General features: G+C 51.8%; 1 protein-coding gene across 1 annotated transcript; it reads right to left on the minus strand.

Annotated features, from left to right (window-relative positions):
* Window positions 1-6,561: 6,561 nt before the first annotated feature.
* LOC144823433 (uncharacterized) lies at window positions 6,562-12,784 on the minus strand. Its single transcript, XM_078681938.1, has 2 exons — window positions 12,024-12,784; window positions 6,562-8,528 (listed from the first exon to the last, which is right to left on the minus strand). Exons 1-2 carry the CDS (start codon window positions 12,346-12,348, stop codon window positions 7,918-7,920), a joined length of 936 nt encoding a protein of 311 aa, XP_078538064.1. The 5' UTR covers window positions 12,349-12,784; the 3' UTR covers window positions 6,562-7,917.
* Between the last annotated feature and the right edge of the window lie 545 nt (window positions 12,785-13,329).

Raw genomic sequence — 13,329 nt, forward strand, 5'->3', positions numbered from 1 at the left:
CTAGGCATGCGGTACGGATTTGGCGTGACGCTACCAGCTCTTTGGGATGGAGGGACCACTTGACGCAGGCTACACCGCTTTTTGACACCGAAAAGTTGGGCAAGCTTTGGAATACAAAGGGCTTTGACAAGTGGGATCCGATTGGGATCTCTACTATCGGTGCGGTTTTGGTTAAGGGGAGGATTAAGACGTTGGAGGAATTGCAAACTGAATATAGATTGGGGAAAACCGAGTACTTTCGTTATGCGCAGGTCAAGCATGCGTTAGTGGCGGTACTGCCGGCGGAGGCAGACCTCCCCGAGGCGTCTCCTCTTGAAGACAGAATTTTGGATGGCCACCTGCCCGAGAAGACCATTTCCCTGATTTATAAAAAATTTATTAATCATAGGGCAGAACTCTTGATCGAGCTAAGGGACAAATGGTTGAACGATGGTATTGAACTAGATGATGAGGACTGGCAAGCTGCGGTCTCCTCACCAAAGGTGGTTGCAGTACCAGCGCGCCTGCGCCTTGTTCAGCTGAAAATATTGCATAGGGTTTATGTCACAGGGTCCCGCCTGGTTCGGATGGGACTATCGGAGACTGGTCTGGGTAGACGAGGTTGCGGCTCTGTGGGTACTTTCCTTCACATTATTTGGGAGTGTCGCTCTGTGACCGCGTATTGTAATGGGATACATGATGTCATGCAAGAGGTTCTGGGAGTCGCGGTGTTGCCAGAAGCACGGAGATGCCTCCTGAATATTTGGGAACCTACGGATCTAAATGTGGCGCAGACCAAATGGGTAACTTTAGGTAATATGATTGCGAAACGGAATATAGCACAGAGGTGGGGGGCAGAGAGTGTGCCGACCGTTGAAGAATGGATGGAGAACATGGATTGGTGTATGTTCCGAGAAAAAACTGTTTATGTGGCGAGGGGCCGCCCCCGTAAGTGGACACCTGTGTGGGGGCTGTGGAATCGTTATAGGGGGGGGGGACATTTGTGTGCCACCTGTAGATGCGCCCATTGATATCCCTGCCTCGCCGTGATTCTTTATAATTATGTACCATGTTTCCCGCCTTTCCCAACCCTCCCCTTTTGTTGGATTGTGAGCGATATGGGAGATTGTCTCCCCCATGTAATGTTATTATTTAATTATTGTTTTGATGCCTTGTGTTAATAAAAAGAAATATTAGAAAAAACATCACAGAGGCCTGGGAGTCATTTGTTCCTAACATAAATAAAATAAAAAAAATTAACTACAGCGGGCACAAAACCCCTAGAAGCGGTGGGGCGCCGTGGTACACACCAAAAATACGGACAATAAAAGTACGGCTAAATAAACAATTTAAGACACTTTGAACCAAGGATTCCCAACCGACACAACAGATCCTTACAATAGAAAAAAAACAACGAAAAAGGACCTAAAACAGGAAATAAAGGGGGGCCAAGCAAACATATAAGGAAGAACTCGAGATCCACATGCTCCAAGCTAGTAAGCAGAGAAACTCTAAACAGTTTTGGGCAAACATCAACTTTCTGCTAAACGGCAAACACCGCCACTTCAACTAGGATATAACAGAGCAAACCTGGATAACCCATACAGCCCTCGAGAGGAGGGAATAACTTATACAGCGGCTCGAGAGGAGGGGACAGCCAATATCCATGGGACTGTCAGGATGGGAAGGCTCAGAAGGCCTAGACAATGGGAGACCATGAGACCCAAGGTAGGAGGGCGCACGGACATGAGGGGGGGGGTTCTTGCAATCCTGGAAGCTGGAGGAGAGAAGTGAAATATCCAAGGACCAGGCCCTCAGGGTCGGATTGGGATCACAATTTGGCCCGGGAACTGACAAAAAAAGTGGCCCACATGTGTGGGGCGTGGCCCACATTTGCAGGGCGTGGCCCACATTTGCGGGGCGTGGTCCACAATCGCGGGGCATGGCCCACATTCGCGGCCATGCTTTTTCATGAAACACACAAGGAATGTAAGTGGGAGGATATTGTTCTTGGGAAGAACACAGGCCCTTTTCTATTACCAAATTATTCCCAGCCCCTCCAGTACAGGAGCACCTGAAAACAGTGTGACCCCTTTCTATTACAAAATTATTCCTCAGCCCTCCAGGCAGGAGCATCTGAAAACAGCGAGGCCCCTTTCTATTACAAAAGTATTCCTCAGCCCTCCAGCTCAGGAGCACCTGAAAAACAGGAGGCCCCTTTCTCTTAAAAAAAAATTATTCCCCAGCCCTCCAGCACAGGAGCAACTGAAAACAGCGAGGCCCCTTTCTCTTAAAAAAAAATTCCCCAGCCCTCCAGCGCAGGAGCATCTGAAAACAGCAAGGCCCCTTTCTATTAAAAAAATATTCCCAGCCCCTCCAGTGCAGGAGCATCTGAAAACAGCGTGACCCCTTTCTATTACAAAATTATTCCTCAACCCTCCAGCACAGGAGCACCTGAAAACAGTGAGGCCCCTTTCAATTACAAAATTATTCCTCAGCCCTCATGATTCCCCAGCCCTCCAGCGCAGGAGCACCTGAAAACAGCGAGGCCCCTTTCTCTTAAAAAATTATTCCCCAGCCCTTCAGCGCAGGAGCACCTGAAACCAGCAAGGCCCCTTTCTATTAAAATGTTATTCCCCAGCCCACCAGCGCAGAAGCACCTGAAAACAGCGAGGCCCCTTTCTCTTAAAAAATGATTCCCCAGCCCTCCAGCGCAGGAGCACCTGAAAACAGCAAGGCCCCAGCTATTTGTAAATTACTCAACCCTCCCCAGCCCTTCACTGCCTCAGGGCAATGGCTTGGCAGGAGAGGGGCTAAAGCAAAAACACAGCTTCTGGGCCATCCATGGGGCTGGGGGGGGGGGACCTAAGGTGAAGATGGTGCAGTTCCCCACATCACCTGGCCCCCATAGTGAGACCCATTCTTCCTCCCCACTATGCCCTGAATGAAGGGCTGTGGGTGAGGTGTTAAAGCACACACTGTTTCTGGGCTGCTGTGGGCCCCAGGGGGCCGAGGTGAAAATGGCTCAAAGGCCTGAGCAACACCTGGCCCCCTGGGAGGCCGAATCTGGCACACAGTCACCACTCCCAGCCCACCATCAGCGTGATTGCTTGGCAGGGCAGGGGGTGGAGAGGCCACAGCTGATCATCACTGAACTGGCCCACGTTCTAACTAGATGATCTCCCCCTTTGGTTTGGTCTCCCCTACTCAGAGGGGAGCTTACACATACAGCTGCAGGCTAACTAGATGCTCTCAAAGAAAAACCAAAGGTGGTGATGGACGAAGCGTTGACAATACAAACACTCACCCCCAGTCAACTGATCTGGGTTTAATCCATCACCGTTCTTTAGTTCACTCCGCCATCCCAGTTCAGACATGGCCATATGCAAATCAGTCTGACCCTGTGCCTCATGGGAACAGTCCAGCCAGAACTGCCAAGCCATGTCTTCCTTGGACCGGAATCAAGCGTCCCAGGACCGGTTTCTGGCATTACAGCCGTCTTCAGCCGGGCTTGCTTGACTCCAGTGGCAAAGTGAGCAAGGGACTCACGTCTGAGCATACCCTGCCAACTTAGGGCGAACAAAGAAAAATCAAAGGTGGTGATGGACGGTGCGTTGTCAATACAAACACTCACCCCCAGTCAACTGATCTGGGTTTAATCCATCACCGTTCTTTAGCTCACTCCGCCACCCCAGTTCAGACATGGCCATATGCAAATCAGTCTGCCCCTGTGCCTCATGGGAACAGTCCAGCCCGAACTGCCAACCCATGTCTTCCCTGGACCGAAATCAAGCTTCCCAGGACCGGTTTCTGGCATTACAGCCGTATTCAGCCGGGCTTGCTTGACTCCAGTGGCAAAGTGAGCAAGGGACTCACTTCTGAGCATACCCTGCCAACTTAGGGCAAACAAAGAAAAAACAAAGGTGGTGATGGACGGAGCGTTGACAATACAAACACTCACCCCCAGTCAACTGATCTGGGTTTAATCCATCACCGTTCTTTAGCTCACTCCGACACCCCAGTTCAGACATGGCCATATGCAAATCAGTCTGATCCTGTGCCTCATGGGAACAGTCCAGCCCGAACTGCCAAGCCATGTCTTCCCTGGACTGGAATCAAGCTTCCCAGGACCGGTTTCTGGCATTACAGCCGTCTTCAGCCGGGCTTGCTTGACTCCAGTGGCAAAGTGAGCAAGGGACTCACCAGTGGCAAAGTGAGCAAGGGACTCACCTCTGAGCATACCCTGGCAACTTAGGGCGAACAAAGAAAAACCAAAGGTGGTGACCTCTGAGCATACCCTGCCAACTTAGGGCGAACAAAGAAAAACCAAAGGTGGTGATGGACGGAGCGTTGACAATACAATACAAACACTCACCCCCAGTCAACTGATCTGGGTTTAATCCATCACCGTTCTTTAGCTCACTCCCCCACCCCAGTTCAGACATGGCCATATGCAAATCAGTCTGACCCTGTGCCTCATGGGAACAGTCTAGTCCGAACTGCCAAGCCATGTCTTCCCTGGACCGGAATCAAACTTCCCAGGACCGGTTTCTGGCATTACAGCCGTCTTCAGCGGGCTTGCTTGACTCCAGTGGCAAAGTGAGCAAGGGACTCACGTCTGAGCATACCCTGCCAACTTAGGGCGAACAAAGAAAAACCAAAGGTGGTGATGGACGGAGCGTTGACAATACAAACACTCACCCCCAGTCAACTGATCTGAGTTTAATCCATCACCGTTCTTTAGCTCACTCCGCCACCCCAGTTCAGACATGGCCATATGCAAATCAGTCTGACCCTGTGCCTCATGGGAACAGTCAAGCCATGTCTTCCCTGGACCGGAATCAAGCTTCCCAGGACCGGTTTCTGGCATTACAGCCGTCTTCAGCCGGGCTTGCTTGACTCCAGTGGCAAAGTGATGCTAGATGCTCTCCCCATCGGTTTGGTCGAGATTAAAACGTCGGAACACCGGGTGAAGCTGCTTTCCTCTCCCTGTCAGTGCTCTCTGTGGACTGGTAAAGAGGGAAAAACCGGCCCACAGAGTGCACTGAGACACCGGCCCTTCGGCCCATGCCCGAGTGCCCGCAGTGCCAATCCGCCCCTGGGCACTGGTACCCAGGAGAAAGAGGTGCGAGAGGAAGGGGCACTGGTACCCACGAGAAAGAGGTGCGAGAGGAAGGGGAGGGGCGGGGAGTTTGCCTTGCTTGGAGTTGTCAAAGTTCCGTTTACTGAGCCTCACTTGCCCCTTCGGTTTTCGTGCTTGTCTGCGATAGACACTTTCTAGGTGAGAGGAGGGGCCTGCGGCTTAGCGGACCCTGGGTGTAAAAATGTTGACCACACGAGCGGTGCACACCCCCATCGCTCTGCACGTGACGGTCTCTGCACCTAGGGAAGGCTGACTCAGGCTCAGGAGATGAGAGCTTTCGCCCCCACCCGGGAGAGTGTGTGCAGAAGCCGAAGCACTCACATCCCGTTGCTTCTCTATTGCCAAGGATGACATGCCGGCGCCATGAATCACCTTGTGGTGCGCTGAGAGCCAGCCCGGGGACCGCCCACTCCGTCCACTCCCACACCTGACAGCGTGAGGCATCCTGCCCACCTCGCAGAGGCAGAGAGAGGAACAAAGCCGGGCGAATGCGAGGCACGACGTGGAGCAGGTCCGCTCCCCTTCTCTGTCCCACGCATGTCTCAACCCAGAGCCGGTACCGAGCCCTGGGCGCAGCAAGCGGGGCAGGGGCAGGGGGGGAAATGCTGTTGGGGGGCGGGGGGGGGGGGGTTGCCTAGACCTGTATGGCGATGCATGTGACTTGTCTTTGCGCGTATAACTAACTATGCGACAGGTTGTAACTTTGCATGCGTGACTGTGTGTGTGTGACAGGTGCGGGATGTACATCCGCGTTGTCAATAGCAGCAATATGCACGGAGAAGTGAGTGCACGTTGGCCACAGTATGCACATATGTATGTGTTTGTACGGCTTTTCTGAATGCCCATATTGTTTCTGCCATGCGTTCAACTCTCGACGTATAATATTTGCGTTAATATACGTGTGTCTTTGGACTTTTCTGTCATGTGCGCATGTATGGTGTGCGTCCATGTCTCTGCATGCGGAGTTAAGTATGTACTTATGTGTTCCCCTTTGATTTGCGTATATTTTGCGTCCATTTCCGCTCGCCCGTGCGTGCTACTGTTACGTGTGCCGATTTTCTGCGTGCGTATTTTTGTACTCATCAGGGAAATGCTTTAAGAGTGAGAACGGCCTTTTCTTCTCAGACTGTGCCATACGTCACTGCGTTTACTCCAGCATTAACTGTCTGGTAGGGGGCAGGTGGCGCAGGCGCACATATGGTGCGTCGCGGGTTCTTGGAATGGCTGCATCTCTCTGTGCTAACCGCGGACTCTGGCTCCACAATCGGATTTTCCCAGCCAAGCCGTGATCGGGGGTGATTCAGGCAAGGCTGCCGGTGGTTGCCCCTGACCAGGGCAGCATAGCCCACACTCCTGTGGAGTGGCGGTCCCTCCGTGGTCACCTAAATATCCCGCCTGCCGCTCACTTTATCCTTTGGGAGGGAGGGGTGAGGGGGGGTGAGCAGACACCAGACAAATTGAAAGTGTGCAAAAGGCCGCTTTTATTGAAACAGGTGCATATTTACAAAAATACCAACCTGGCAACCGCCTCACAAAACTAGTCCTCACTAAATAAGATGTTACCTTACAACCCCAAACGTCAGGCCCGCCCCTACCACGTCACAAACCCCGCCCCCACCCAGCACAACATAATTACAATTCAAACAATACCAAAACCTGATAATCATTTAAATATCATCCCAACCCACGGCAAAACATCACATTGCAAAACTTACCCACCAACAACTTACATTACCCAAAACCTTGTAACCACCCCGCGAAACAACTATTTAAACTTTTCCAGCCATAGCCCAACTTTAGCAAAAACCCAACAAGCTTCATGTCCCTGCTGACCAAGAACGCCCAATTTCCGCACGGCACCTGTTCCAAGCGACAATGAACAACATGTTTTGTTACCCCATATCCACCTGTTCCGACAAAAGACCCTAAAATTATGGAAGATAAACAAATAAATAATGAAAATAAATAAATAAATGAATAAATAAAAGACCCGGGGAAAGTAAGAGAAAACCTAACTGAGAATAGGGAGGGAGGGAGGGAAAATTTCCAATAACTAATGAGCTCCCGGCCACCAGGTCATTCAACCTAAAATGGTGGCCGGGAGGAGGGGCTACAGGGGTATATAGCTGGGCTCCCCCAGTAGGAACCGAGGGAGCCCAAAACAAGCCCAAAACCAGCCCAAGGCCGGTGCCCTGATGAAACCCCCCCCCACTAGCCCCTCCCAATCAGCCCGGGGGTGGGGACCTCCCTGCGGTCGGCTGCCCCCCCCCAAGCCCCCCTTGGGAGGGAGGGGTGAGGGGGGGTGAGCAGACACCAGACAAATTGAAAGTGTGCAAAAGGCCGCTTTTATTGAAACAGGTGCATATTTACAAAAATACCAACCTGGCAACCGCCTCACAAAACTAGTCCTCACTAAATAAGATGTTACCTTACAACCCCAAACGTCAGGCCCGCCCCTACCACGTCACAAACCCCGCCCCCACCCAGCACAACATAATTACAATTCAAACAATACCAAAACCTGATAATCATTTAAATATCATCCCAACCCACGGCAAAACATCACATTGCAAAACTTACCCACCAACAACTTACATTACCCAAAACCTTGTAACCACCCCGCGAAACAACTATTTAAACTTTTCCAGCCATAGCCCAACTTTAGCAAAAACCCAACAAGCTTCATGTCCCTGCTGACCAAGAACGCCCAATTTCCGCCACCCAGAAAAGAGGGGGAAGGAATTACCCTCCTCTCTTTCTGCCCCCCAAAACCGACCAACCAAGGAACTAGAATCTCAACCCAAGAAATGTTGAATCTTCAAACACCTGGAGAGCACCTCTCGCAATTCCAATAGATATAAATCCATCCCTATACGAGATAAGTGAACACCATCGCCGCGAAAGAATTCCACATTGTCATAACGGATGTCCTTATGGGACACCCGCCCAAAACCCAGATCTCTACAAAAACGGGAAACCTCCAGATTCAACTTCCTTCGCGCCTTATCAACCGCCCTAGGCTTGATCGCACCCCTCCAGGTTCTTCTAGGGACCAATTCTGTCCATAAAACATGGCAACCCGCCCATTGTTGACGAATAAGAGAAAGATCCTTCTTCATCGCTCTTAATAAAACCACCCCTTTCACCCCACAAAGGTCATTCTCCCCAAGGTGTAAGAGCAGCACGTCAGGACAAACACCTCCCACCAACCAAGAATTCAAGGCCGGGATAAGCTCCCTCCAGATCATACCTCCCTTCCCCTTCCATACAACATGAAAAAGACGAGAATTAAAACCAAGTGTGGAACCAAAATAGCTTCTTATAGCTTGATCTTCCGCGCGCCTAATGAAGGAATGTCCCACTATCCAGATCGTCATGACAGTAGAACGGGGGCCGGCCACTGAACCTGAAAAAGAAAAGCAGCATCAAACTCAAGAAAAACTATCATCCGCAGGCGCCATAACAGGATCAGTACGCACATAGCGCCTAAAACAGTTGGAGGACCAACGCCCCAGAGACATAATGTCTTGCTGCGACCAACCCCTGTTATGGGCTTCTGTAGCTGCCCCAATCCTGAAAGAATGTGTACCATACTGTGTCTCATCCAAGCCCAGGAAGCGCAGCGCTTTACGCAAAACCATGCGCAGTTGGTACTCCGTCACCCTGGAACCATCCACATGTCGAAAAACAGGGCCCTCCAAGGCGGCCCCCGAACAGTCCCGCAGACGCCTGGCCCACCCCAAAGGACACGTCTCAGGAGGGGAAGAAGCTTCCAGCCAGATGCCCCTCCCTTTGCTGTGTTGATCAGTTTTTGCTCGAGCCAACCAAATGTGCAACCCCGCTTCCAAAAATCGAACATTCTCCCACCCCACCCCAAACGTAACTTTCGACCCCAGTAACTCAGAAACTCTGAAAGCACCAAAAAACATCCAAACCATAAGAGTAGAAAACAGACAAACCTCAAACCCATTCAGACAAACAGAGGGCAAAACCTGCAAAACTCGGGCTAACGTCTGCCAGGACAAAGGTCGGCGAACCATATGTTCCCTACCCCTCTCCCTAGACCAACCCTCTAGCATGCGCTTACCCACCTCCCCTGCAGAAGGAGAATAGCCCCACAGCAATTTGCCCATGAACGCAATACCAGCCAATTTTCCAGCAATCGTCACACATGTCAGCCCCCTGTCTATCAAGTGAAGAATGAACTGTACCACATCTTCAGATCGTCTCCAGCCCGGAGCGCGCCAGCCGGCCCCAGATTCTAAAAACTCTTTCCAGGCCAATTCATACGCTGTCCTAGTGGAAACTGCAAGCGAACCTACCACCAGCTGCAAAACCCTGTCTCGCCTACAGTCCACAGATGTTCCGGCATGCGGGTCGGCGTCCTGTCCGCCTCCGAGGCTAGCCCATGGAATCTCTCCCACTGTGAACGAGACAAAGCATCCGCAATGTCATTGTCCACCCCAGGAATGTGTAAGGCCTTAAAACTGATGTCATACGTCAAGCACCCCAACACAAAGACTCGCAAGAGCTTCAAGATGTGAGCATCCCTGGCCGACTGCCGATTGATAATGTCCACTACAGCCTTATTATCAATTCGAAACAGCACTTTTTTGTGAGAAAGCTCCTGACCCCACAAAGTCAACGCCACCACCACAGGGAAAAGCTCCAGGAAGGCAATACTCCTGCCCCCGTTCTTCCACGCAGCAGGCCACTGTTCAGCACACCATCTGCCCTGCCAGTAAAGACCGAAACCATCACTGCCTGCAGCATCTGAAAAAATTTGGACGTCCCAAATCCAATTCTCTTCTCTGTACAGAGGAATGCCATTGAAAGAGTGCAGAAAGGCTACCCACATCCGCAGATCCTCCTTAACACCTGCTGACAAGCGAACGTGATGGTGAGGTAAAAACTGACCAGACAGAGCTCTACCCAAACGCCTGCAAAAAGTTCTACCTGCCCTGACCACCCTACAAGCAAAGTTAAGATGGCCCAGCAGCACCTGAACTTCCTTCACTGTCACCTTTGCCTTGTTCAACATAACATGTAAGAGGTCCAACATTTTTTCTTTTTTATCCACAGGTAAACGTGCCTCCATAACATTAGAATCAATCTCGATTCCCAAAAAAGACATGGTCGCGCAGGGGCCCATTGTCTTTTCCGGTGCCAACGGCACACCTAAAAATTCCATCAGAGTTTGGAATGTTCGCAAAGCATTCTGGCATGCTGAGGAATTGGGAGCACCTACAAAAAAGAAATCATCCAGGTAGTGAGTCACAAGCTGATGTCCTGACGTGTCGGTGAAAAACCATTGGAGAAATGTGCTAAAGGTCTCAAATAACGCACAGGATATGGAACAACCCATTGGTAGAGCCTTATCCACATACCACTTCCCCTGAAATTGAATCCCCAAAAGATCCCAATCCCCAGGATGTACAGGCAATAAACGGAATGCCGATTTGATGTCACATTTTGCCATCGCCGCACCAGTGCCGGCAGATACAACCAGGGCCATGGCCACATCCACTGAAGAATAAGACACTGAAGCAGCCTCACCATCAATGAAATCGTTAACTGATGAGCCCTCCGGCCATGACAAATGTTGAATCAAACGAAATTGCCCAGGCTCTTTCTTAGGTACCACACCAATTGGGGAGACAATAAGATTTTCCAAGGGCCAATCGTCAAAAGGACCCGCCATCCTTCCCTCCCGCACTTCCTTATCCAATTTGTCTTGCACCACCTCTGGATGTTCATTGGCCGACATTAGATTCTTAGACCAACGCCGCAACCGCGGCCCTGTGTAACCCAAACGAAAACCTTCCTGAAAACCATCCAACAACAACTTAGCAGCCTCGACATTCCCGTAGCCCCTCAGAGCCACAGCCAAGTGAAAAGGATTAACTGGCGTATGAGCCTTTGGGCCCAGTTCCAGAAGTGTTCTTCCCCCCCCTGTAAGATTGAGGCTGCTGTGCAGGAGCAGGGGCATTGGCTGTCTGTTGTGACCACTGTCTACCCCCTGTAACCCGAGGCCCCCAACACTTGGACAGTGGGTGCGGTTTACCACATTGGGAGCATTCGTGTCGAAATTTGCAATAGTCTCTTGGGCAATATCCTCTGTTAAAATCCCAACATGTCCCATTGGCAGATTGTACTGACACAGCTGCACCCACCCCTCCCCGAGTGGGCCTACCCTGAAAGGGCCGTGAAGGTAATGGATACCCACTAGCTGTGAAAATTGTCTTACCACCCGCCGAGGCACCCATAGTGTGTTGCCACAAGTCATTATCCAACTCCCCCCATTTCGCTTCAGGATCCCAAGCCATCCGAGCCCGGAATTCCTCATCATACTGTGACCAGGCATAACCACTACCAGTAATCTGCGCTTTCCTGATCACATCCATATACTTAAAAAGTGCCACACAGCGCTCAGGGAATTTCTCACAATACACACTAGCGTATATAAGAAATGCCGCTGTCCAGTTTTCTATGGTCAAAGGAACCTTTGGGCGCTTGGCCAACTCATACTCTTCCTCCTTAGACCCCTCCTTAGACCTAACCTCCCTGTGTAAAAGCTTCAATAATTCAACGTACTCCCCTTTCCAAATCCTTTCCTTAGTAGACAGCATTAAATGAGCGCCCAAAGGTTTTGTGACGCCCATGTAAGGCAATTTCTTTATTTTAAGCTCCTTGCTGTGTGGGGGGTCCTTACCTACCTCCATGGGCTCCGTAACAGTCCCGGAATCCACCTTAGAACCCACCCCCCCGTCACTCGTGCCCACTCCTTGATCCTTAACATAACGACCCTTGTGGAGCTTAAAATCCACGCCCTCTGAAGGAGGATCCCCCCCCGTTCCAACAGAAACCATCAAAGGCTTGGTCCGCGGCCCAGCAAGCTCACCTGGATTCAATAAAGGCAGTTGGGCCGGCCTCTCTCTCCATGCCATCTGTTCAACATCAACGCCTGACCGAGGAACCCTCACCACGGGGCCGCTCTCTCGAGTTGGTCTGGAAACTGTAGCTCTCGGACGCACCACCACCGGTGCCTGTAAAACAGCATCAGAAGCGTGAAAAAGCCCCCCCCTTGCACCCTTATCAGGTATCTCGCCCTCCTCGGGGCTCTCCTCATCATAATCTAAAACCAAAGATTCCTCCAACCTCGGAGGGGCCAACTCCTTTGACGGACTTCTGAAACCAACCCGGGCCTTACCAGCCCGTACTGACATTTGAGGCGGGGGAGCCGACTGGACCCGTCTGTACTCCCCCAAACGTTGACCAGATTTGTGCAACTGAACCAACGATGAATCCCTTTGCTGATGAAAAGAAACATGTGGGGCCAGCGAGGACGCGCCGGTCCTGCTTCTGCCAACCCCGCCGATATCCAAAGAACCTGACAATGGGGCCAGCGAGGACGCGCCGGGTCCGCTTCTGCCGACCCCGCTGATACCTGTAGAAAGAGAAGTTGGGGCCAGCGAGGCCGCGCCCGACCTGCTTCTGCTGACCGCGCCGAGATCCTGTAATGAAGACGTTGGGGCCAACGAGGTCGCGCCTGACCTGCTTATGTTGACCGCGCCGGGGTCCCTCGCCGGTACGGGGTATGCCGCGCCAGGCTCCACCCTCCCTTCTCCTCGGTGCAACTGGGCCGCACTCCACCCTACCAAGTCTGCCTCTCCACGATGCTCCCTGACCTGCAAAGCAAAAGGCTGAACTGATGTGCCGGGACCCTTACTACCAGAACGGCCAAAGCTATCAACACCACTAGCCATACAAAAACCAGAATCCTGAAACTGCACCCTACCAACCTCCCTAGCAACAGACCCCCTAGATTGAACCGGTAAGCCCCTCCGAGGAGGGGAAGGCTCCACCACCTCATCTCCACTACTCCAGTCCAGCAACCCTTGAACCATCTTGGACGCAGGGCCCGATGCCAGTCCACCCTGCCCTGCCTGCTGGATATCAGCGCGGGGCTGCTCTATCCTCCCAAGTGATCTGACCCCAACAGGCAAACCCGGAAAACTCAAAGTGCCCCCAAAACCACTCAGCATATCAGTGCCCTGGACGGGTGTAACCCTGCCCGCATCACGAACCCCCTCTGCCCAGGAAGGAAAAACATCTAGGCCCTCCCAAGATCTAACACCCACCTGCCTATCGCCACTCTCCTGCAGAGGAAAAGTAACAGCACCACCCTCAAAAGGCTCAATGAACCC

Source organism: Lissotriton helveticus, chromosome 3_1 (assembly GCF_964261635.1).
Source record: "Lissotriton helveticus chromosome 3_1, aLisHel1.1, whole genome shotgun sequence".
NCBI classification, from domain to species: domain Eukaryota; kingdom Metazoa; phylum Chordata; class Amphibia; order Caudata; family Salamandridae; genus Lissotriton; species Lissotriton helveticus.